Source organism: Taudactylus pleione, unplaced genomic scaffold, assembly GCF_031769625.1.
Source record: "Taudactylus pleione unplaced genomic scaffold, aTauple2 ptg000041l, whole genome shotgun sequence".
Lineage (NCBI taxonomy): Eukaryota > Metazoa > Chordata > Amphibia > Anura > Myobatrachidae > Taudactylus > Taudactylus pleione.
This window is the reverse complement of record NW_028284443.1, coordinates 70,971,248-70,994,073: the sequence shown is the minus strand read 5'-3', so window position 1 is coordinate 70,994,073 and position 22,826 is coordinate 70,971,248. Positions and strand designations below refer to the sequence as shown.

The following is a 22,826-nucleotide window of genomic DNA, read 5'->3' as shown; positions in this document are numbered from 1 at the left end:
AGCCTTGTTCCTGTATCTGTAACTGCTGCTATCCCAGCCTTGTTCCTGTATCTGTAACTGCTGCTATCCCAGCCTTGTTCCTGTATCTGTAACTGCTGCTATCCCAGCCTTGTTCCTGTATCTGTAACTGCTGCTATCCCAGCCTTGTTCCTGTATCTGTAACTGCTGCTATCCCAGCCTTGTTCCTGTATCTGTAACTGCTGCTATCCCAGCCTTGTTCCTGTATCTGTAACTGCTGCTATCCCAGCCTTGTTCCTGTATCTGTAACTGCTGCTATCCCAGCCTTGTTCCTGTATCTGTAACTGCTGCTATCCCAGCCTTGTTCCTGTATCTGTAACTGCTGCTATCCCAGCCTTGTTCCTGTATCTGTAACTGCTGCTATCCCAGCCTTGTTCCTGTATCTGTAACTGCTGCTATCCCAGCCTTGTTCCTGTATCTGTAACTGCTGCTATCCCAGCCTTGTTCCTGTATCTGTAACTGCTGCTATCCCAGCCTTGTTCCTGTATCTGTAACTGCTGCTATCCCAGCCTTGTTCCTGTATCTGTAACTGCTGCTATCCCAGCCTTGTTCCTGTATCTGTAACTGCTGCTATCCCAGCCTTGTTCCTGTATCTGTAACTGCTGCTATCCCAGCCTTGTTCCTGTATCTGTTATCCCCCTGTCCATCTTCCTGACTCTGTATGTATTCCATCCTCTGTCCCTGCTGAAGTGCCAGCCCTGTTTTTGTCTCTTCAGCAAGACTACTGAGATTACTGGCATTAATGACATATGATGTGATAATCTAGTAGTGCTACACTGGGTGTGTGCCCAGCCAGCCCTGATTACTCATCACAGAATATATATTCTGTATATTGTTTTTGTTTCAGGTATGAGGCTTCATATCGTACTATGGCAAATTATATTATGCAGCCTGCTATTCCTAATTCTGTGTTTAAGCTTACAATTAAAGTTTTCTCTACAGTACATGTCTTAAAATGTATCACCAGTAAACCCAGTGTTTTCATGGCATTAAATATTCTGGTCTAGAACATTTACTAGAGCAGATAAAATCTGGTAGACCTCAAAGGAGGTTTTTCAATCCAAAACTTGTACATTTATAACACCTGTATCCTTAAACAGAAAGGATTTTTGTAAAATGCATATAAATGCCTCCCATGCCAATATCAAAATGTATGCTTATCGAAGTTGCTTTCCAGTAGAGGGAGGCATACATGCACTGAAGTGCCAAATGTCATGGGATAGATGCCTAGTATTGTGCAGTGCCCCCATTCTAGCCCGGCGAAGTGCCACAACTCAATGTGGCATAGATTTCACAAGTAGTCGGAAGACCTGGAGAGCCATTGACCCATGCTGTCTGGATAGCTGCCCACAGTAGGTGCAGGACCTTGGTTCCGAATCAACCTTTCCACAGTGTCCCATAAATGCTCGATTGGGTTCATGTGAGGCGAACATGCTGGCCACATCTTTCGTCTGACCACTCCAGATTTCTGGACACTTTGGGACCGATGACACTGCATTATCCTGCTGGAATATTCCATCATTGTGGTGGTACATAAAGTCCTTGAAGGCCTGTAAGTGATCATCAAGCAATGCAACATAGCGGTTACTGGTCAATGACTTGTTCAGGCAGACCCACACTATTATGGAACCACCACCAGCCTGCACGGTGCCTTGTTGACAACAAGGGTCCATGTCATCATGAGGTCAGAGCCACACCTGAACCCTACCATCATCCCGAAACAAGTGGAACCATGAGTTATCGGACCACACCAAATGTTGCCTGTCCTCCAGCATCCAATTAGCGATGCTGTGTCCGGTGCCGTAGTGTTAACAGAGGCGCTCTGGTGGTTTTTTGCTCCATATCCAATGGAAGCTAAAGAACGCTGCACTGACCTGCTGGATATGTGTCTGCTACCTCCTGCATTGAGTGTGCATGTGATTTGAGCCAGTGTCGCTTTTCTATTACTACGATCATTGAGCACCTGTGGTCGGCCACTATGCTGTCCACAGTGGGTGGTAATTCCTTCCATGAGGTATTCCTAGTACACACGTGACACAGTAGATCGGGGAATGTTGAATGTCACCACAACTTTGGAAATGGAATGTCCAATCCGTAGGGCACCTACTATCATGCCCTGTTCGAACTCCAATAATTCACGTCACCTTGCCGTGAGCAGCCTAGCTGGTGTTGAAACCAGGGACCTGCATTTGGGGTAGGCAAGGGAGACAGAGCCTCACCAGTCATACTCCTAAAATTTGATATAAAAAGGATTAGAATAATACAAAGAAGATATTTATAACTTTATAAACATCTGCTTTATTTATTGTAATAATATTTATAGTAGCGTTCCCGCTAGGCTGTTTTAGCGGTGCGCGGCGCCCTGCCCTCTTTCTGGAAGGCAAAAAGCGCCCTGCCCTCCAGAAGGAGGGCAAAAAGCGCCCTGCCCTAACAGCCTGCGGGAACCGTCTTCACCCGCGGGTCGCAGTGTCCCGCGGGTGAAGAAATGTGCGGTGACCCGGTCACCGCCGGAGAATAGACGCGCGCCCGGCATCTATTCTCCCTGTCTGCAGGGCTTGGGGGCTGCCCAGCGTGTCCGTAAGTGCCGGGCACGCCCCCAAGAGCGTCGAAAAGGGGATGCGTCTTATAGACACGCCCACTTTTCGATGAGCATGCCCCCTTCTCGGTCGCGCACGGACATGCCCTCTCTAGCTCCGGCGCCCTGCCTCCCGCCGGAGCTAGAGGGAACACTATTATAGTTAACACTCACCTACAGGGCTACTAGAGATGAGGCAGCAACAGCTCAGCCACTCTTCTGTATAGTCAGACACTGCTTGCAGAGTTGGGGTCGGGGCCACACCACGGGCAGTAAGCCGCACAGAAAGAGCTAAGAGTATTGGGGAGCACTGATGGACACCTTGGATGTGTCATGTGACCAGGAAGTCCACTGCCGTGTTTAGAGTTTGGACCTCAGTCAGCAGCAGCAAGAGAAGACCCGTGATGCAGGTAGGAGAATCAATGGACAAAGAAGCTTAGTGTAGGTCGGTGAGAGTTACATTGAGTAGGGAGTGAGACAGGCTCCCAGCACTAAGACCCATCTCCTTATGTGCCTCTCCAGCCATTGACCTCACCGCACGTCACTGGTTCAAACTGACTCACCAGATGTCATATTACAACGAATGCAGGTCTGGGCATTTCCAAGATGTTACAGTATGATGACGCCAACTACCCTTTTACATGCTGCTATCCCATTTTAGCACTTAAGTGTATAACGGCAACATTTTCAGGTAACAATTTAAAAAATAAATAAAAATGAATCCCCTGAAATGTTCCTATGTTTGACTGCCCCCTCCACTTTAGATTATTAACTCTTATGAAAAGGCATTTCTTCCCACGCGTACTCTTCGTTTTCTTACCATCACCATCATCTCCTACTCCTTGTTATTCTTTTGGCAAACAGTGGCTGTGACCCTGTCTGCTCTCTCTACCCATTATATCAGGTACAGGTTCAGCAGGAACTAGCTTTCCATTTTATAAGTAACTGAATTTGCATTAATATCTTGTTTCTGTTATGTTGTACGATACTTTTGCATGCAATGCAGGCTCTTTGTGGCACCTTATAAATAAAGGAAAATAACTAGTGACTGTATTTAAATTGAACTTGATGTAGGCAAATAATGTTTTAAAGTAATAAAGTAATTGTACAGGGAATTAGATCCAAATTTAACTTTTTATTTTGCCCCCATTGGTAGGATTTTCCGCTCATCCATACATAGCTAGTGAATATAGCCCCATCCTACCCCATATATATCTTCCTGAAAGATAAGTAATAATAGCAGTGCCAGTTAATTAAAATATAATTGTAGACCTATAATATTTTTAACTAGTTAATGTACCCGGTTTCACCTGGGTAGACATGGGTAAATATTATTTCCTTCATATCATCTTAACTTATATACTTAGTTTATATTATGCCTATGGTGTAAAGGAGCGTACTAGAAGAAATAATCTGCACATACATCCTTGCCGCATCCTGAAGTGGCTTCCTCCTGTTAGCATGGGTGTATATGTCATGACGTTTGGCAGGAGCCTTCTTGGGAACAGGAAAAGGTGATGTCTGTGAGAGGTATGAGGCAAAGCCGGACTAGAGGAGTGGTGCACACTTTTTGAGGTTCACTTGGCAGGTATGCATCACAGTGGCCTCTAGGGATGTCCTACGTAAAGCACAGCCTCCTCACGCGGTGATGCTCAGCACCAAAACTCTCACAGAGCTCACCATTGCGGTAAACCTTGAAGATAACCCAGACAATGAGCTTACACTCCTACTGCAGTTAGGATATGTTGCTTTGTCACCTAATCGCCTCCGTCGAAAGGACATTTTACCTGTTTTCACCCTCTTAAGGGGTCGAATTTAGAAAAATCCCGGCTTAGTGGGTGCATTAGTCATGGAACGAACATACTCCCCGAATTTCAGGTTTCTAGGTCCAGGGGTTTGGACTGGGCATTGATGAGTCAGTCAGTCAGGACATTTGTTTTTATATATACACGTGATCGAGGTCAAACGTAATAAAAATCTATATATAACGGCAGGTGATTTTCTGTATCCCATAGAAGCCAATGAAATTCTTATTCTTTTCTATTACAGCTTGGAAAGTGAAATCCAACATCTGATTGCTGTGTTACAATAGCATGTTTATCTGTACATCAGTTTTCAGCAATGTCTCCCATAATAACTAGTGTTTGGTAAATATACCATAACTTTGTTGTGATTTAAGCTAGTTTTCCTGAGTCTCTAAATGGCATGCAGTCAGCATGTCTACCTTGAATTTCTCGATGTCAACAGCAGAAGGTAGATTGTAGATTTGATTGATGTCGACATCGGAAATGTCGAGATTGTTCTAATTCCATATCTATTGCTAACCCTAATATAACATTGTTGACATTCCATCAGTGTTGACCTGATTAATGTCGACATTACAACCATGTAGACAATGTAAATGTCAGCAATTGTTATTACCATGCCTATACTGGATCATATCTACTGAGAATCTGTTTGCTGGGACGTACAGGTTTGGCTATTTTCAGATACCCCCTCCCCTCCCACATTTTTTGTTTAACTTGTCTTTTAACTGTATATATTCTGAGGCAGGATTCAACAAATCTTGGGGGCCTGGTCACCATGGCAACCAAGATTTTAGTTCTGGCGACTAAGTTTTACAAGAGCCAGGTACACTTGTAATAAAGCTAATTGTTAAGAAGAAAAAAACACTCCCCCGGAGGAGGTTATAGGTATGAGCATTTTGTTGCGTCACATGAGAAGTGTGTTCCCACCACATTCAGTCCGTGTGGCTGCACTTTCTCTAATACCACCCTAGAAGTGTACAAAGACCTTTTGCAGATCGGTCCCAGGAGCAGCGAGGATCTGGGGGTGGGGCTCAGACTGTCACTGCATAACGTCAGCGGAACGTCAAATGCAAGAGGCTGCAAAACATTTGTGGTATCATATGAATTTGGGCCCTACTCTGGCATATTTTTATGAGCATGTGGGAGAATGTGAAGACCACTGAAGGGGCATGTACAGTGGTCTGATGGCATGTGGGGAGGTTGATGAGCATTGAAAAGGCACACGTGGAGATTTATACAAGTTTTCATATATTGTGGTCGCAGACAATGGTCTTCAAACCATTTTCATTAAGGTTTTTGTTTTTTTTTACTCAGATTAAGTGGCAGTTTAAATAAGCTGCTGGATTTATCGTGTAGATGCAGCTCTTCCAACAGCTATTCATTTACAGCCTGTGGTTGCAGCTCTCCCCTGAGGGGGGAGGGGGGGGGGGGGGTTGGGGGAAAGACACACAAATCTGGGAAAATGCAGTTGAGTCTTTACATATTATTTTACTAATTTATGTGGATTGGTCTGAGTTAAATATTAAAGGATATATCTAAAAACATTCTTGCCACATCACTTTCTTTAATGGTGCTAGTAAGTCCATTGCAGAGCTTGTCATTCAGTAGAGATGCCATTGTTTCACTTCTTTCCCTCAATCCATTTATCTCTACTCCTAGTTCTCCTGTCCTCATAATTCACATAATCCTCTCAAAATATTATAGCCAAGAAATATGGCATAATGGTAATGGATATTTGACACCCCCTACATTCAATCTCTGCCTCAACCCTGTCAGTTCCAGCTACGCAACATCGCTGGCATTAGGCCTTTCCTCTCCCAGAATGCTACCAACTGATTATTCCATTCACTAATCATTTCTCGGCTCGAGTACTGTAACCTTCTCTTCGCTGGCCACTCACCTTGTCATCTTGCTCCCCTCCAATCTGTTCTCAATGCCGCAGTTAAACTTATCTTCCTCTCCCGCCATTCCACTTCCTCTGCTCCCCTCTGCCAAAACCTGCACTGGCTCCCATTCCTCTACAGAATCCTCTTCAAACTCCTCACCTTCACATACAAGGCCCTTTCTAACTCCACTGCTCCCTACATCTCCAACCTCCTCTCCTTACATACTGCCTCCCGCCCACTCTGGTCTGCCAATGACTGTTACCTCTCATCCACCCTGGTTACTTCATCTTATACTCGTATGCAAGATTTTGCCCGTGCAGCCCCCCTTCACTGGAGTGAGCTCCCTCGCTCGATCAGAGTCTCCCCGACCTTGCAGAGCTTCATACGTGCACTGAAAACCCACTTGTTCATCAAAGCATACCCTTCCACCACATAACCGTGTCACCAGGTCACTCTCCTTCCTGCCTCAGCCATCTCTACTTTGCCTACTTCCTGCAGTCAGGTCCCCATCTACACACTCATACCTCATCTGTCTGTTTCCCCTCTCCCCTAGATTGTAAGCTCCTAGGAGCAGGGTCCTTCTCCCTACTGTCTCACAGCCTTCTTCTCAAGCACTTCTATGACAGCTCAGAGCTGTATTGTGTATGGAGAATTGTGTTGCTATTTGTTACTTGTGTTCTGTTTATATTTTGGTTACTGTATTGTAAAGTAATGTTCTGTGTACCCTGTACTATATGTATGGCGCTGCGGACCACTTGTGGCGCCCTATAAATAAAATGTAGTAATTATTGAAGAGGGTTATAGGAAAGGGAAGTGGCCATGTAAAAGTAGACTAAAGCTGGCCACACACTAGACCAACTTACATCCAACCAGCCAACTTGTTGATTGGTTGGAATGAAAATCTGGTAAGGAATGGGAGTAAATGATGATCAGCAATTTGCTTCTAAATGCCAGAAAACAGATGAAAATGGTCATCAGACAAGTTTGTTACATGTTTGATCTAAACAATTTGTTCAAACAACAGTTTTTGTCCATTTTCCGGCATTTGGGAGCAAATTGCTGATTGTCATTTGCTTTCATTCCTTGCCAGATTTTCATTCCAACCAATCAACTAGTTGGCTAGTTGGACAGATAATCTTTAGATGTGTGGCCAGCTTAAGATTGAGAGCAGGCAGCGGTAGCATACATATCTCCTCAGTTTGGTCGGAGTCTGCATAACGTGATGACATGAAATTATATCTGGTATAAACGTTCCTCAGTGCTTGGCAGGTTTCAGAAAACAAAATGTGTGAAGTAATAGTGCCTTGAAACTGCACAGTTTGCATTTGATGTCATGGTCTTATTCTATGTCTGTTTTTAATTTTATATTTTTCCAGTTTCTCAAACAGTTGGGTGTTGGTGCCAGTTGGCAGTTTGTAGATGTTTATGGCCTCGATGCTGAGCTGCTCAGTCTGATCCCTCGGCCTGTGTGTGCTGTGTTACTTCTCTTACCAATAACAGAAAAGGTGAGTAACTACAGGGATAGCCAGTGCTAAAACACCATTAGAACAACAGTATGATAATTTATAAACCTTATATTTTGAATGAATTGCAACTGTGATTTCTTCAACCCTAAAGGGGGGCATCCACTACACGATTTTAGCAGGCGACTGAACGATAACAACATTGTTTTCTTCTGCAGGGTCCATAGGGTATCCACAGGATACCTTGGGGTATAGTTGATGACGTCAGTCTTCAGGCACCACAGAGTTAAAGTTTTCAGCCTCCCAGGATACATCTGGGTCCCTCACCTATACCCTGCCCCCGGGCCAAGGCATCCCAGTTTCGTCGGTGCCTGGGTCGGAGTCGGAGGCACTGTGCAGGGGGCGCTATGAAGAGCCCCTGAAGTTTGTTTTAAAGGCAGCGCTGGCTGCACATCTGGGAGTACAGCATGGACAGTCAGTGGTGGCATTGCGGTCTGGGTCCTCCAACATACCTCTCCTCCGTTTGTCAGAGGTCAGTGTATGCAGCGCTGAGACCTACCAGCCTGAGGGCCTGACTAGTTGAGAATCAGCGCTAGTAGTGCAGGGATTTGTTTCTTCTGCATTGTATGTGACTAATCTGCTAGCCCTGCTGTCTGTACTTTCACTTTCTACTGTCAGCCATATTACTGTCCCTGATCTTGCTCTGCTCAAAGCCCTTGCGGTGCGCGGAGTGCAGGGTGTTATTCACACTATACCAATAAGTATAGGTGTGAGTGTCACATACTTACCATCATGTCTGAGACTGATTTTCCTCTCCAGCTCATGGGTACTAAATGTAAGGTACCATTAGCGGAGGGGGAGGGTAACGCGGAGGGGTTATGCCCCAGTGCCTGGCACTGTCACGGCCGATTATGGTCCCGGTACAGGAACCTCCCTGGGCTTGTTTCGCTAAGGCGCTTACAACCCTTGTGGGCCAGCTAGCTCCGCCACCTGCGTTTACCCAGACGGGTTTGTCCCAGCAGTCAGTGGTGTCGTCACCCATGCGGGAGTTCCCGAGACAATTGATGGTACCCCACAGTCTCCCTGTCCCTTCCCAGGTTTCTCCGGAGCCTGCGTGGGTTAATACTCTAACTACATCGGTTCAGCATTTGTCCGATGTTTTACAGGGGGAGTCTGTGTTGCGGCCTCATAATAGGCCGGTTGCGTCTTTATCTGCTGCTTATGGAGATGACGATGAGACGTCAGATGATGGGGAGATTCTGAATCTATCTGACCAAGAACCTCTCCGTACCAACGAGCCGGACGCGAAGTCCAGGGTGTATATCCCTGGTCTTATTCGTGCGGTCCGCACGGCTTTAGTTATTGACGATATTGATCCTTCGGTGGCCAATTTCAAATATGCCTTTTTTAAGGATATTAGGGGTGAGGCTACGGTGTTCCCTCTTTCTGATCAATTAGTGGATCATTTAGGGGAGGCGTGGAAAAATCCTGGTAAACTGTTTCAGCCCCAGAGGCGCTTAGCCGTGGCTTATCCGTTTGCGGACAATTATTTGTGGGAATCCCCTCCGCAAGTGGATTCACATGTCACACGCCTAGTCAAAAGTGCCACGTTGCCTATGCCTTCGATGTCATCCTTGAAGGATGTCACTGACCGCAAGGTGGAGATCTGCCTCAAATCCGTTTATTCCCTTGCAGGGGGAGCATCCAGACCGGCTATGGCCGTGTGTTGGGTAGCCAGAGCTATGGAGCGCTGGGCGGATAATTTGGAGGCGTCTTTGGACTCTGACTGTTCGGCTGAACAGACCAAGTTGGTGGGCAATCTCCGAGACTCGGCCACTCACATTAATGAAGCAGCCTTTGATATTTGTATGCTCACCTCTAGGATCTCCTCTGCAGCCGTGGCTGCTCGTCGCACCTTATGGTTGCGTTCTTGGAAAGCGGACGCGGATTCCAAAAAGGGATTAGAAGGTCTGCCTTTCAATGGAGAGGTACTATTTGGTCCAGATCTGGACAAAATAGTAGCTACGTTGGCAGCAGCAAAATCTTCATGTCTTCCGTCTGCTACGATTCTTTCTAGTGCTGGTGGGTCGTCCTTTCGGCCTCACAGGGCCCAAGGTAGGCCTAAAGCACATTCCTTTCCACGGCAGGCTGGGACCAAGAAATTGTCCAAGCCCAAGAAACAGGTCTGGAGTACCAGACGTCCGGCTCCTAGGTCAGATGACAAACCTGCAGCCTGAAGGTCCGGGCCTCCTTTTGGGGGATCCCAAAGTGGGGGGCCGCCTGCTTCAGTTCACCCAGTGCTGGTCGAGGACTACGACAGACACTTGGGTTCAGGAGGTGGTCTCTCACGGGTATGCCCTCTCCTTTCGGCACAGGCCTCCATCCCGGTTCTTTACCACAGGCCTTCCGCTAGACCAGAGCAAAGCCTCGGAACTGCGGAAGGTTTTGCACACTATGCTCCAGGCCGGAGTTATAGTGCATGTTCCAATTTCCCAGAGGGGCCTGGGTTTTCTATTCCAATCTATTTTTGGTGCAGAAACCCAATGGGTCTTACCGTCCAATACTAAACCTAAAGGCCCTCAAAAAGTCCTTGAGGGTGCCTCTGTTTCGGATGGAGACCCTGCGGTCCATTATTCTGGCACTGGAACCTGGGGACTACATGGTGTCATTGGACATCCAGGACGCTTACCTACATGTCCCTATTCTTTTGCGCGATCAGCAGTTCCTCAGATTTGCAATCTGCAACGAACGTTTCCAGTTCCGGGCGCTGCCTTTTGGCCTGGTGACTGCTCCACGGGTATTCACCAAGGTCATGACGGTCATGGCGGCTCTCCTGCGGACGCAGGGAGTCCGACTGTTGCCTTATCTGGACGACCCCCTGTTGATAGCGGGGTCTCCAGAGCTTCTTTTACACCATCTGGATCTGACGATTGCTGTACTGCAACGTCGTGGCTGGTTGATAAACTGGCAGTTGTCCACTCTCACCCCGTCTCAGAGGATCCTGCACCTCGGGGGCCTTATTGGACTCTAGGCAGCAGCGGATCTTTGTGACGGAGGAAAAGATCCTGTCCAGATGGAATGGATTGCCTCAGTGTTGCAAGTCCCAGACGATGGTGCTCACTCCGGAGGTTCGCCTGTCTCTAACCTGGTGGTTGCAGACGACCCACCTCAACAAGGGTCGCCTGTTCTGGGTGGCGAACTGGGTCCTGTTAACAACGGACGTCAGTCTCCGGGGCTGGGGAGCTGTCACGGGTCCACACTTGTTTCAGGGCAGGTGGACTCGGGCGGTAGCGGAGCTTCCAATACACATTTTGTGTTCAGAGCTCTTCAGCTGGCACAGCCGGTTCTCCAGGGTCACCCTGTGCAGGTCCAGTCGGACAACGCCACCACAGTGGCCTATTTAAACCAACAAGGAGGAACCCGAAGTCGGGCAGCACTCGCAGAAGTGTCCCGTATTCTGGTCTGGGCGGAGCGCAATCTCCCAGCAATATCAGCAGTGTTCATCCCGGGAGTCCTCAACTGGGAAGCAGATTTTCTCAGCAGGCAGGACGTGCATCCGGGAGAGTGGTCTTTACACCAGGTCGTCTTTCAGAGTCTGGTGGACAAATGGGGTCTTCCAGAGATAGACCTCATGGCGTCCCGGCACAACAACAAGTTGCCGGTGTACGGGTCTCGAACAAGAGACGAAAAGGCGTCTCTGGTGGATGCTCTGTCAGTCCAGTGGACGTTCCAGTTTGGCTACCTTTTCCCTCCGTTTTCCCTTCTTCAGCGGGTAATACGGAAATTCAAACAAGAAGGAGGTACGCTACTGTTGATAGCTCCCGAGTGGCCCAGACTGCACTGGTTTTCCGACCCCCACAGTCTGTCAGTAGACGTTCCTCTGAGGTTACCATTACGACCGGATCTGCTGTCACAGGGTCCTTGTCTTCACCCGACCTGACTTTGCTGTCATTGACGGCGTGGCTGTTCAAACGGTCATGCTAAAGTCCAGAGGGTTTTCTGGCTCTTGTGGTGCAAACCATGCTAAGAGCTCGTAAACCTTCCTCGGCAAGAATCTACCATCGTGTGTGGCATACTTTCTTCCGGTGGTGTAGACCTAGAGGGTATTCTCCTAGGGAATTCCGCCTGTCTAGGGGGTTGGCTTTCCTACAGGCTGGACTGGATCATGGGCTTCGCCTGGCTTCTCTGAAAGTGCAGGTGTCTGCCCTGTCAGTCTGGTTTCATCATAGGATTGCTGCGCTCTCAGATGTGTGCACCTTTTTGCAAGGTGGTGTTCGCATTCAGCCACCTTTTGTTCCACCGGTGGCGCCTTGGGATTTTTCTGTGGTCCTCAGAGTTCTCCAGGGACCGCCGTTTGAAACACTGGGCTCAGTGGACTTTAAATGGCTTACAGCTATCAACCATATTCCTTCTGGCCATTGCCTCGGCCAGAAGGGTTTCGGATTTAGGGGCTCTCTCTTGTAGGCCCCCTTTTCTGATTTTTCATAGGAATAGGGCGGTGCTTCGCACTCGTCCGGGATTCCTTCCCAAAGTGGTATCCAGTTTTCACATCAATGAAGAAATTGTTGTGCCGGCTTTCAATTCACCTGGACTTTCAGTGGGTGAAGCCACTTTGGATGTTATGCGGGCCTTAAAGATTTATGTGGACCGCACTTCTTCGTTTCGGAAGTCGGACGCCTTGTTTGTCCTCTATGGACTTCGTAGAAATAGAGATAACAAAGGTAAGTTCTTACCATATCTCTTATTATCGTTCAATCGTTTAAAAATCGTTTATAAATCGTGCAGTGTTTGATCGTTAACTATCAACGATGCGCGCTCCCGCTGGTCGTTTGATCATTTCGTCAGTCGACTGAACATGCAGGTCAATTTCACTTGATCTATTAAAGATAGTTTGTAAATCATTTGCAAATCGTTCAGACTGAAAGATAAAATTTCAAGGGAAAAAATCAAGGGAAAATCGTTTAGAAATTGGACAGGGAGTAGATCGTCTAGTGGATGTGCCCCATAAGATTAGAGCTTGCAAAACTATATGTTAATGTATTCAAAGGATAACACCACCTAGAATGTATTTTTGCTAAACATCCCTCTCCATCAAAGTATCTATCTGTTGTGGGGATTCCATCCCAGGGACACCACAGCACAGAAGAGCTCACCCCAACTAATGCTACAACCTTTTTGTTTTGTTTTTGGCAAATAGAGGAGGCTCAGAATATGGAATGTATGTTTTGAACACTGCTACTAACTGGACAGAGCTGTGACCCAGAACACCACAACTCTCCCCGGTGGGGTGATGCAGCAAGTAAAATACATTGTAGGTGGTGGTCACTTTTAAGGAATCCATGGGCAGCGAGAGAGTTGCTAATGCATAGGACCCCCTAAAAAGCACAACCAGCACTAGTGCTTCTGTTTTGGCTGGTATTGGAATAATCGGGGGACAAAGAGCATGTCCAATTTTAAGGGCTGTCAGAGCATGCAGGCACTCAGAGAAACACTAGTGCCATCATTCCTTGGCAGACTAGGCCTACTGGCACCTGAAAAAAAAATATTACAATAAAGACAGGACGCACACTGTATTTCTAAACAAATCCTTTCATTACAAATACACCCCCAGAACTCTAGTTTGCTAATTTATTAATCACTTAATCCTTTGGTTCTTGTAAGCATCCCACAAACTTGGCTCTCACAGGCACTACCATAGGAGTGAATAGTAACACTGTGATTGGCCAGGGCATGGGAAATACCACGCTCTGACCAATGAGTGTTTCCATTAATTTCTATGGTAGGGTCCACAAATTTTGGGCATAGCGACCCCATGCCGAATGTTCCCCCTGCTATAGTGTCATCAGCCCTGGCTAGTCAGGAATAATGTTGGGAAACTCCACGTTCTTTGGGGGGATTTTGTCTCTTGGTTATTCCTTTCTCAGTCTAGCCTGAAGCACTGGTGCTGGTTGAACTTTTAGGGTTTATTCTCAGTAACCATTCTGGAAACACCAGATTACCGGTGATGTGTTGTTTCTTATCTAACGCACATTGCCGGCAGACTTGCTGCTCTGCCTCCAAATCTCAGGCTTTTTCATCCTGTTACTTGGAAGGCACAAATCGACCAATCCATTTGACATTTTTGACCAAAAGATGCCAATTGGGATGGAAGAATGGGTTAATTGGGTTATAATTGTGCAACTAGTTATGGTGCACTGTACATGCACATTGATGAACACAGCTATGCTTTGTCTTGTGAGCATGCACAATACATTTGTGCACTTACAACCATAACACTGTGATGTGCCTTTACTGGGCAACACACAACAACAATAAAAAAGGAAAAGAAACATAGTAAAACAGTTACAATTATGCCTTTCAAAACGAGACCTGCTGTGTATTTGTCACATGTTTTAACATTTGTAAATTCCATGTAAACTGGTCTGACACTATGAACTATTTTTTGTTCCCTTATCCTTTTGTATTATTCTTGCATTACATTATGGTACAGTCTCAGACGGGTTTTTGTTCCCGGAGTTTCCATGTGTAAACATGTTAAAAAGTATACGATTGCTTAAAGTGTCCACAGCAAGTATTTGGTCTAAAATGTTTTAGTGGAATAACGCTTTAATACTTGCTGGGAAAAACGGATTTAACCTTGCTCTTTCTTTAACTAATTGCTCTGGTGTTTGCATTTCATGAGCATATAAGACTGTGTAAGCAGCCAGCTGCAGCATATAGATCCTTATTTCCTGTTAGTCCTAGTATTCAAGAAGCAATGGAATTGGGTATATCGCACATAGGGGGAGATTTCTTAAAGCATGAAGAGAGAGAACGTACCAACCAATCAGCTTCTAACTATATTACAGGCTGTGTTTGAAAAATGAAAGGAGCTGATTGGTTTGATAAATCTCCCTCACTGTTACAGGTCATTTAGTGTTAAAAACGTATAGAAGTAAGGTTTACATTTGGGAATTTAACTTCAAAGTTGTGTAATAATTTTGATAATATATCAATATACTTTTTAAATTGTAACATGAATTCAGGGAGATTAGCTGACGGTTTAATTGTGATCACAAATTACATTTTTATTATTACTGCTATTTTGCCCACTTGTAGAGTGATGGTATTTTAGTGTTGATCACAGGTTATTTCTCCAGGAAATCCCTTTACACAATACACAACAATAGACTCAGTAAAGCTAAGGGGAAAGTATAGATACCTTCCTGAATAAGAAGTTTTGATCTATTCCTGTATAAGAAGTATAGTATACAGTGAAACCTCTGTACCAGTCAGCTACCTGGTTTCTTTCCATTTTAACAGGGTTGCTATCTAAAATATCGAATAGAGAAGTGTGTGGTGCTTTGTAAGCATATAAAATTATCCTGAAGCAAAGCAATTAAACTGCCATACTGCACAACTATTCTCTTGGCATACATGTGCTTGATTTCAGAGAGCTATGGTGTACAGCTGGCCATACATGGCACGATAATTGTGCAAACCATCTTGAACAAAAGACAGGCTGAAAAACAGTCTGGATAGTTTGGTTATTCAGCCATCTTCGTGCTGTGAATGGAGATGGCCTACTTGCATCGTGCAGTGTATGGAGGCACTCAAAGTTATCGTAGTCGCGCCTTCCATTCTCCACGTTGGCTGCACTTTTGTTCAGTGTATGGCCAGCTTTAGCTTGAGGCTGTACATCTGTCTGGCTGTATGTAATCATCAGTGTAGCCATGTACAGCAAATAATTCAAAATATGTTTTTGGGGATACCTGATTCAGTATATTCTGTTGTGATTTACCTTTTTTGGATTCATGAGACAGTAGCACTTCATGCAATGAGTTCATGTGACCTAATGCAAGATTTAACATTGAGAGTTTCCTCACGTACCAGAAGTATCCCATTAAAGGGTGCCAATCCTGAAAATAGTGTAACAGTATTTTTCTGCTTGTTGACACAAAGTACATGTAAGAAAATGAATATTTGATTGCTCTTAATTGGATCAAACCCTTAATATAATTGTTCTCACTCCGCCGGGCCGCAACATCAGTAATTGTGCTGGTGATTTTGGCGGGTAACGGCTGAGCTTAGCTAGCAGCAATGCTGCGACCTGGATCTGAAGGCCAGATTCTGCTGTTTTTCCAGGGTTTGGATGGAGATAACAACAGATGCCTGGGTCTGAGTAATAGTTTCTCAGGGCTACGCTCTGACATTTCTGAGGCGCCCTCCAGGCAGGTTCTTTTCCACCGGCCTTCCAGCACACCAAGGAAATCTAGGAACTCTTGATGGGTCCATTTGCTCCATCCTGGCCTCCAAAGTCATCATCCCGGTCCCCCCCGTCTCAGAGAGGTACGGGTTCCTACACAAACCTATTCCTGATCCAGGAGCCCGACTGCTCGTTTCGGCCCATCCTCAATCTAAACTTGTTAAACAGGTTCCTCCGGATTCCCAGGTTCTCTTTGCTCCATTATTCTTGCTTTGGAACTGGGGAATTTTATGGCATCATTGGACAGCCAGGATGCCTATTTACATTTCTTCTTCAGGGTAGATAGGGGGCCCACAGGGTTGACCTTGGGGTATATATGGATCTGGATCCACGGGCACCACGCAGTTAAAGTTTTAGCTCCCAGGATGCACTGGATCCATCCTCCTCTATACTCCACCCCCGAGCCACAGGCACCTCAGTTTAAGTTGGTGCCCGGCCGAGTCGGGTCACCGTTACCGCAGGGGGGCTGATTAGCAGCCCCTAAGCTAAGTTTTAATTTTATTTAATTTCTTTAACTCTTCAGAGCGGCAGTGTTGGACTGTCCATTGGACGTCCAAGCTGCCGCTCCTACACCCCGCCGGCACCGCGATGCCAGTACAGATCTGGGGATTGCGGCAGGACCCCAGAGTCTGTACTAGCCGGGCTCTGGGGGAATCCCATGACTGCTGCCGGATTACCGGGGAACAGGTCGATTGCATGCAGTCTCCTGCTTCCGGTCTCTGGGGACAGACTGGAGGCGCTAGCAGTGGCGGCGGGCTACCCCTCCCCTGAGGCATACCCCGTGTGTCCCCTAGACCAACAGGTAGTTATGCCGGGAAGCAGGAGCCGGGTCCCGGGGGTTAATTGCTGGCCAGGGGAGGCAGCCTGCTGAGTTGCTTCCTCCTTCGACCACTCCTCCTCTGAGGTCTCCGGTGGCCATATTCTCTTAGTGGCAGCGCAGATCTCTCGGGCAGCGCGTAGACCGGTCCCCCTGTGTACCTCTCCCCTACTAGGACAGCATACACAGCACTATTGCTCTCCCAGACACTGAATCTGGGCAGGTTGATTGTAGTGACAAGGTGCAGTGAGTATTAACTTCTGCATTGTTTGTGACTTTTGCTAGTGCTGACTGTCTGTGCTTTATTTCAAAATACTGTCAGTCTATACCTATCCCTTTCCTTCTCCTACGGCCCTGGCAAGTGTGTGTGGGAGGAGCTTTTCTCGGATCTCGCTTATATAAATTCATGTATTTGTGAGGTCGGTCAGATACAGTTGTGTGCTACACGGTACCATATCTGTGGACCTGTGTGCTGCATGCTTGTGGGTGCGCCAGGAGTGAGCCACTGGACTTCCCTATAGGGTTGATAGATATATCTGTGTATATATAATATATATTATCATGTCTGACGAGGAAGTTGAGCGCCCTGCGGCTCCCACTATGTTCTCCTCCAGACGCTGCGTCGCAGGGGTAAATAAGGATTTATCCAGGATGGGCTGTGTATGAGGTGTCATCAGTTACCTGGGCCCTCTAACCCCCCAAATTCGGGACAGGACCCTCCTTGGGCGGTGTTTTCTCAGGTGCTGGCATCCATCGAGGGCCGTCTGGCGATCCAGGCTGCTCTCCCCCTTATGGGGTTACCCCAGCCAGCCATCCTCCCTTCTCAGGGTATACCGCAATTATTGCAGTCTTCCCCTGGGCCTCAGACGGTTAGTCCATATACGGGGTTACCTATATATATTCAGTCTCCTCCACTGACTCAGCAGTCAGTCATTCCCTTTCAGGGACTCCCTCAGGCGGGTCAACCACCTTGGGTGGATGTGTTCTCCAGTTCAGTCCAGAGTTTGGCGGCTTCCTCTTCAGCCTTTCAAACTATGCTACGGAGTGACAAGCCTCAGAAGACGTCTAAACGCCCTGTTATGTCGTCCCAGTCTACGCAACTGTCGGACTCTGATGCGTCCTTGGATGATGGGAAATTGCCTGAGAAGTCTGACTCTGATTCCCCTGTCCGGGAAGTGGAAACTAAATGTTCCATTAATGTGCCAGCATTGGTAAGGGCGGTGCGATCCATTCTTGAGTATAGAGGATGACGCATCGGCCCCTAAATCCAAATTTCAAACTTCTGCTGTTTTACCTCTAACTGACTGATCATATGGTGGAGGCCTGGCAGTCACCTAGTAAAAGGTTCCAGCCGCAGAAACGTTTAGCGTCTAGTTATCAGTTTCCTGCAAGTCATGGCAAAAAGTTGGAAACTGGATTCTCATGTTACTCGCTTAATCAAGAGTGCTACCTTGCCTATGCCTTCCATTTCATCCCTAAAGGATCCCACAGACAGGAAGGTGGAAACTTGTTTAAAATAAATCTATTCTCCCCGGGGCTGTGGCTCGTCCGTCCATGGCCATCTCTTGGCTGGCTAAAGCCATTGAGAGCTTGGCCAGTGTGCTTGAAGCTGCCTTTCCTGAGGAAGCTCCGGACGTTCAGAGAGCTTTAGTGGGACAGATGAGGGATGCCGCTTCCTATATTGGCGAAGCGGCTTTGGATGCCAGTCTTCTGACTTCCAGAGTATCGGCTGCAGCTGTGTCTGCTCACCGGTCTTTGTGGATACGTTCTTGGAGAGCAGATGCAGATTCCAAGAAATGCTTGGAGACCTTATCCTTTAATGGGGAGATATTGTTTGGCCCAGACCTGGACAAAATTGTAGATACCCTAGCAAAGTCGAAGTCAGCTTTTCTACTATCGGCGGCTGTGCCTTCTAAGGCTGGGGGATACCAGAGTGGGAGGCCGACTTCTTCAGTTCGCCCAGTGCTGGTGCACTACCACCATGGATGCTTGGGTACGAGAAGTGGTCTCTCAGGGGTACGCCCTTTCCTTTCGTCACAGACCTCCCCACCAGTTCTTCTGCACGAGTCCTTCTCAGGACGAGACCAAGGCCTTGCAGATTCTCAGGGAGCCATAGAGTTCTTGCTGAAAGCAGGGGTCGTTGTTCCTGTTCCGCTTTCTCAACGCGGGACGGGTTACTACTCTACTGTTTTTGGTTCAGAAACCCAATGGGTCTTATCAGCCTATCCTCAACCTAAAGTCGCTGAACAAGTTCCTCAGAGTGCCCAAATTCAGGATGGAAACTTAACGTTCCATCATTCTGGCTGTGGAACTGGGGGATTACATGATCTCCCTGGACATCCAGGACGCTTACCTCCATGTTCCTATAGCGCCTTCACACCCGCGGTATCTGCGGTTTGCTATACGTCGGCACCACCTCCAATTTCAGGCTCTGCCCTTTGGCCTCTCCACAGCTCCAAGGGTATTCACCAAAATTATGGCTGTCATGGCTGCCCATCTGCAGAGCCAGGGTATCCGGCTTCTGTCGTGTCTCAACGACCTCCTATTGCCGGCAAGCTCTCCGGAGGTACTTCTACAACATGGTGTCGACGTTCGACATGGTGGAATATGCCCAGTTCCATTCCAGGCCCTAGCAGGGACTGATTCTATCCAAATGGAACGGGTTACCACACCGGAGCTGGACTCAGATGCTGGTATTGTCTCCGGAGGTGCGCTTGTCGCTAGCTTGGTGGCTTCAGACATCTCATCTCACCAAGGGTCGCCCCTTTTGGATCCCGGACTGGGTTCTGCTCACGACAAATGCCAGTCTCCGGGATTGGGGTGCAGTGACAGGTCCACTTTCACTTCAGGGCCGTTCGAATGCGGAAGAACCAGTTCACCCGATCAACATTCTGGAACTTCGGGCCATGTATAGGGCCTTCCAGTTGTCAGGTCACGCTCTTCAAGGAAGGACCTTGCAAGTTCAGTCCGACAGCGCCACCACGGTGGCGTACATCAACCATCAAGGGGAGACTCTCAGTCGAGCAGCGATGTCAGAGGTGTCACGCATCCTGTCTTCGGCAGTCTTCATTCCAGGAGTCCTCAATTGGGCCACCTTCCGGCCATCTTGGCAGTCTTCATTCCAGGAGTCCTCAATTGGGCCACCTTCCGGCCATCTTGTCAGTCTTCATTCCAGGAGTCCTCAATTGGGAGGCGGACTTCCTCAGCCGTTACAACGTGCATCCAGGGGAAAGGTCGCTTCACCCAGAGGTGTTTCAACTACTCGTGGACAAGTGGGGACTGTCGGAGGTGAAGCTCATGGCCTCCCGACACAATCACAAGTTGCCCATGTACGGGTCCAGGACAAGAGATGCCAACGCAAGCCTGGTGGACGTGCTGTCGGTAAAATTAACCTTTTCAGGTGGCGTATCTATTCCCTCCGATATCCCTACTTCCTCGGGTCCTTCGGAAATTCAAACAGGACGGTGGCACGCTTCTGCTGGTGGCTCCGGCTTGGCCCAGACGTCCTTGGTACTCCGATCTTCGGAGCCACTCCATCAACGCTCTGTTCCTTCTACCTCAACGTCGGGACCAGTTGTCTCAGTGTCCCTGTCTTTACCCAGATCTGGGTTGTCTGTCTTTGATGGCGTGGCTCTTGAGACATCCGTCTTAAGGTCCCGGGGTTTTTCCAGCTCAGTCATCAGCACGATGCTGCAGGTGCGTAACCCTGCCTCCGCCAGGATTTACCACAGAGTATGGCATACTTATTTTCAGTGGTGTGAGTCAAGAAACTACGATCCTCAGGTGTTTCGTGTTTCTAGGATTTTAGCGTTCCTTCAGGCTGGTTTGGACCTAGGCTTACGCCTAGCTTCTTTGAACGTTCATGTGTCTGCACTACCTGTGTGGTTCCAGCGTAGGATAGCTCCACTGCCAGATGTCCGCACCTTTTTCCATGGTGTTCTTCTCCGGATTCAGCCTCCCTTTGTTCCCCCAATGGCTCCTTGGGATTTGACGGTAGTGCTTCGGGACCTCCAGGGTCCTCCATTCGAACTGCTAGAGTCTGTGAAATTCAAGTGGTTGACTGTTAAGACTATTTTTTCCTGGTGATTGCTTCAGGCAGGAGGGTGTCAGAATTGGGGGAGCTTTCAAGTCGTCCTGCCTTTCTGATATTTCACCAGGACGGAGCGGTGCTTCGCACTCGTCTGGGTTTTCGTCCTAAAGTGGTTTCTAAATTCCACAACAATCAGGAAATTGTTTTGCCGGCCTTTCAGTCACCTGACCTCTCGGTTGGTGAGGCCTCCTTGGATGTGGTCCGGGCTCTTCGAATTTATGTGGACCGGACTAGCTCCATTCGTAAGTCTGATTCCTTATTCGTCCTCTTTGGATTTCACAGGAGGGGTTGGCCTGCCAACAAACAAACTGTGGCTAAATGGCTTCGTTTGGCTATTTCTGAGGCTTATACTTGCCTGTTTCAGCCTCTGTTATGGCTCATTCCAATCTGTCTGTGGGCCCCTCGTGGGCAGCTAGCCGTGGTACCTCGGCTGTTCAGCTGTGTAAGGCGGCCACATGGTCTTCCTTCCAGACCTTTCTGAGGTTCTATGCTTTTTTGACACCTTCGCCTCTCAGAATGCTTCCTTCGGGCGCCGGATTTTCCTTTCAGCACAAGAGCATCCCCGCCCTTAGTTGGACTGCTTTGGGACATGCCCAAGGTCAGCCCTGTGGACCACCTATGGACCCTGAAGAAGAAAATGAGCGATATGGTAAGAACTTACCTTTGTTATCTCTCTTTCTTCGAAGTCCATAGGGTCCACAGGGTGCCCGCCCTGACACACCTAGCTTCATATGGACTGTGTGGCTGGTCACCGGTTTTCCATCTCCCCCTCTCTGAGTATGGTTCTAGTGTGTTCCAGTCTTCCTTCTCTCTGTTTTTCCTCCTCCGACCTTGGCTACTTACCACTTAAGGTGCCTGTGGCTCGGGGGTGGGGTATAGAGGAGGATGAACCCTCTGCATCCTGGGAGCTAAAGTTTTAACTGCGTGGTGCCCGTGGATCCAGATCAGCTATACGCCAAGGTCAACCCTGTGGACCCTATGGACTTCGAAGAAAGAGATAACAAAGGTAAGTTCTTACCATTTCTCACATTATTCCTATCTGGGTCAGCCAGCAGCGCTTCTTCAGGTTTGCGGTGAAGGGCAATCATTTCCAGTTTCAGGCATTGCCATTTGGGCTGTCCACGGCTCTTCGTGTTTTCACGATGATCATGGCAGCGCACCTTCAATGCAGAGGGACGCGAATCCTGCTCTGAACGCCCTTCTTCTCCTGGCCCAGTCTCCAGATATTCTGAGGGACCCCATCCGTCTAATGGTGGATTGTTTGCGAACGCATGGGTGGATAGTCAATTGGCGGAAATCCACATTGACGCAGTCTCGAGATGCTACACTTAGGGGCTTTACTGGTTTCCATGCCTCAGTGGGTCTTCCTTCCTGCAGGCAAGATACTGGCTCTGAGTCCAAGATTCATACATTCCTGACCCACTGTCAGGTGTCAGTCTACTCCTGTATGCAGATCCTGCTCTTCAGCTGTTGTATCACAAGCGACGTTATTAACGTATTATATTTACTACACTCTGATATGCTTCTTTTCTCTTTCTATGTTAGCACTAGGAAGAAAAGACTGAAGATATTTTGGTGATAAAAAAGCGCTTGAGATTTGTATATTTTATTTTCAGTATTGTTTACTATTTTGGCGGTACTTGGTATCTTTCCAGCTTCCAGTGTGCCACCTTTTTCATTAATTTTACATGTCTACGCACAACATGGCCATGCGAATTACGTTTTTTCTCCTTAGGGCTCAGGGTATGCTTGTGAGCTAGGACAAGCACCATCCTTTTGGCTGCCAATAGGTCATGATGTTTATATCCACGTAACAAGAATTTTTCTATCATGCGGTCCATCACTTTGATTGTCTCTGCCATGTTAGAATTCTGTGCACCCTAAGTAATTGTGAGAAGGGGAAGTCCCTGCTTTAATGCCATGG

General features: G+C 47.6%; 1 protein-coding gene across 3 annotated transcripts in view; it reads left to right on the top strand.

Moving 5' to 3' along the window:
• Positions 1-22,826, top strand: part of UCHL3 (ubiquitin C-terminal hydrolase L3) — an 88,883-nt gene that overhangs the window by 2,481 nt on the left and 63,576 nt on the right. For all 3 annotated transcript variants that reach the window (XM_088459325.1, XM_088459309.1, XM_088459317.1), the window contains one exon: positions 7,664-7,792. In XM_088459325.1, the coding sequence (XP_088315451.1) occupies positions 7,664-7,792 (129 nt within the window). The remainder of the gene's footprint in view (positions 1-7,663; positions 7,793-22,826) is intronic.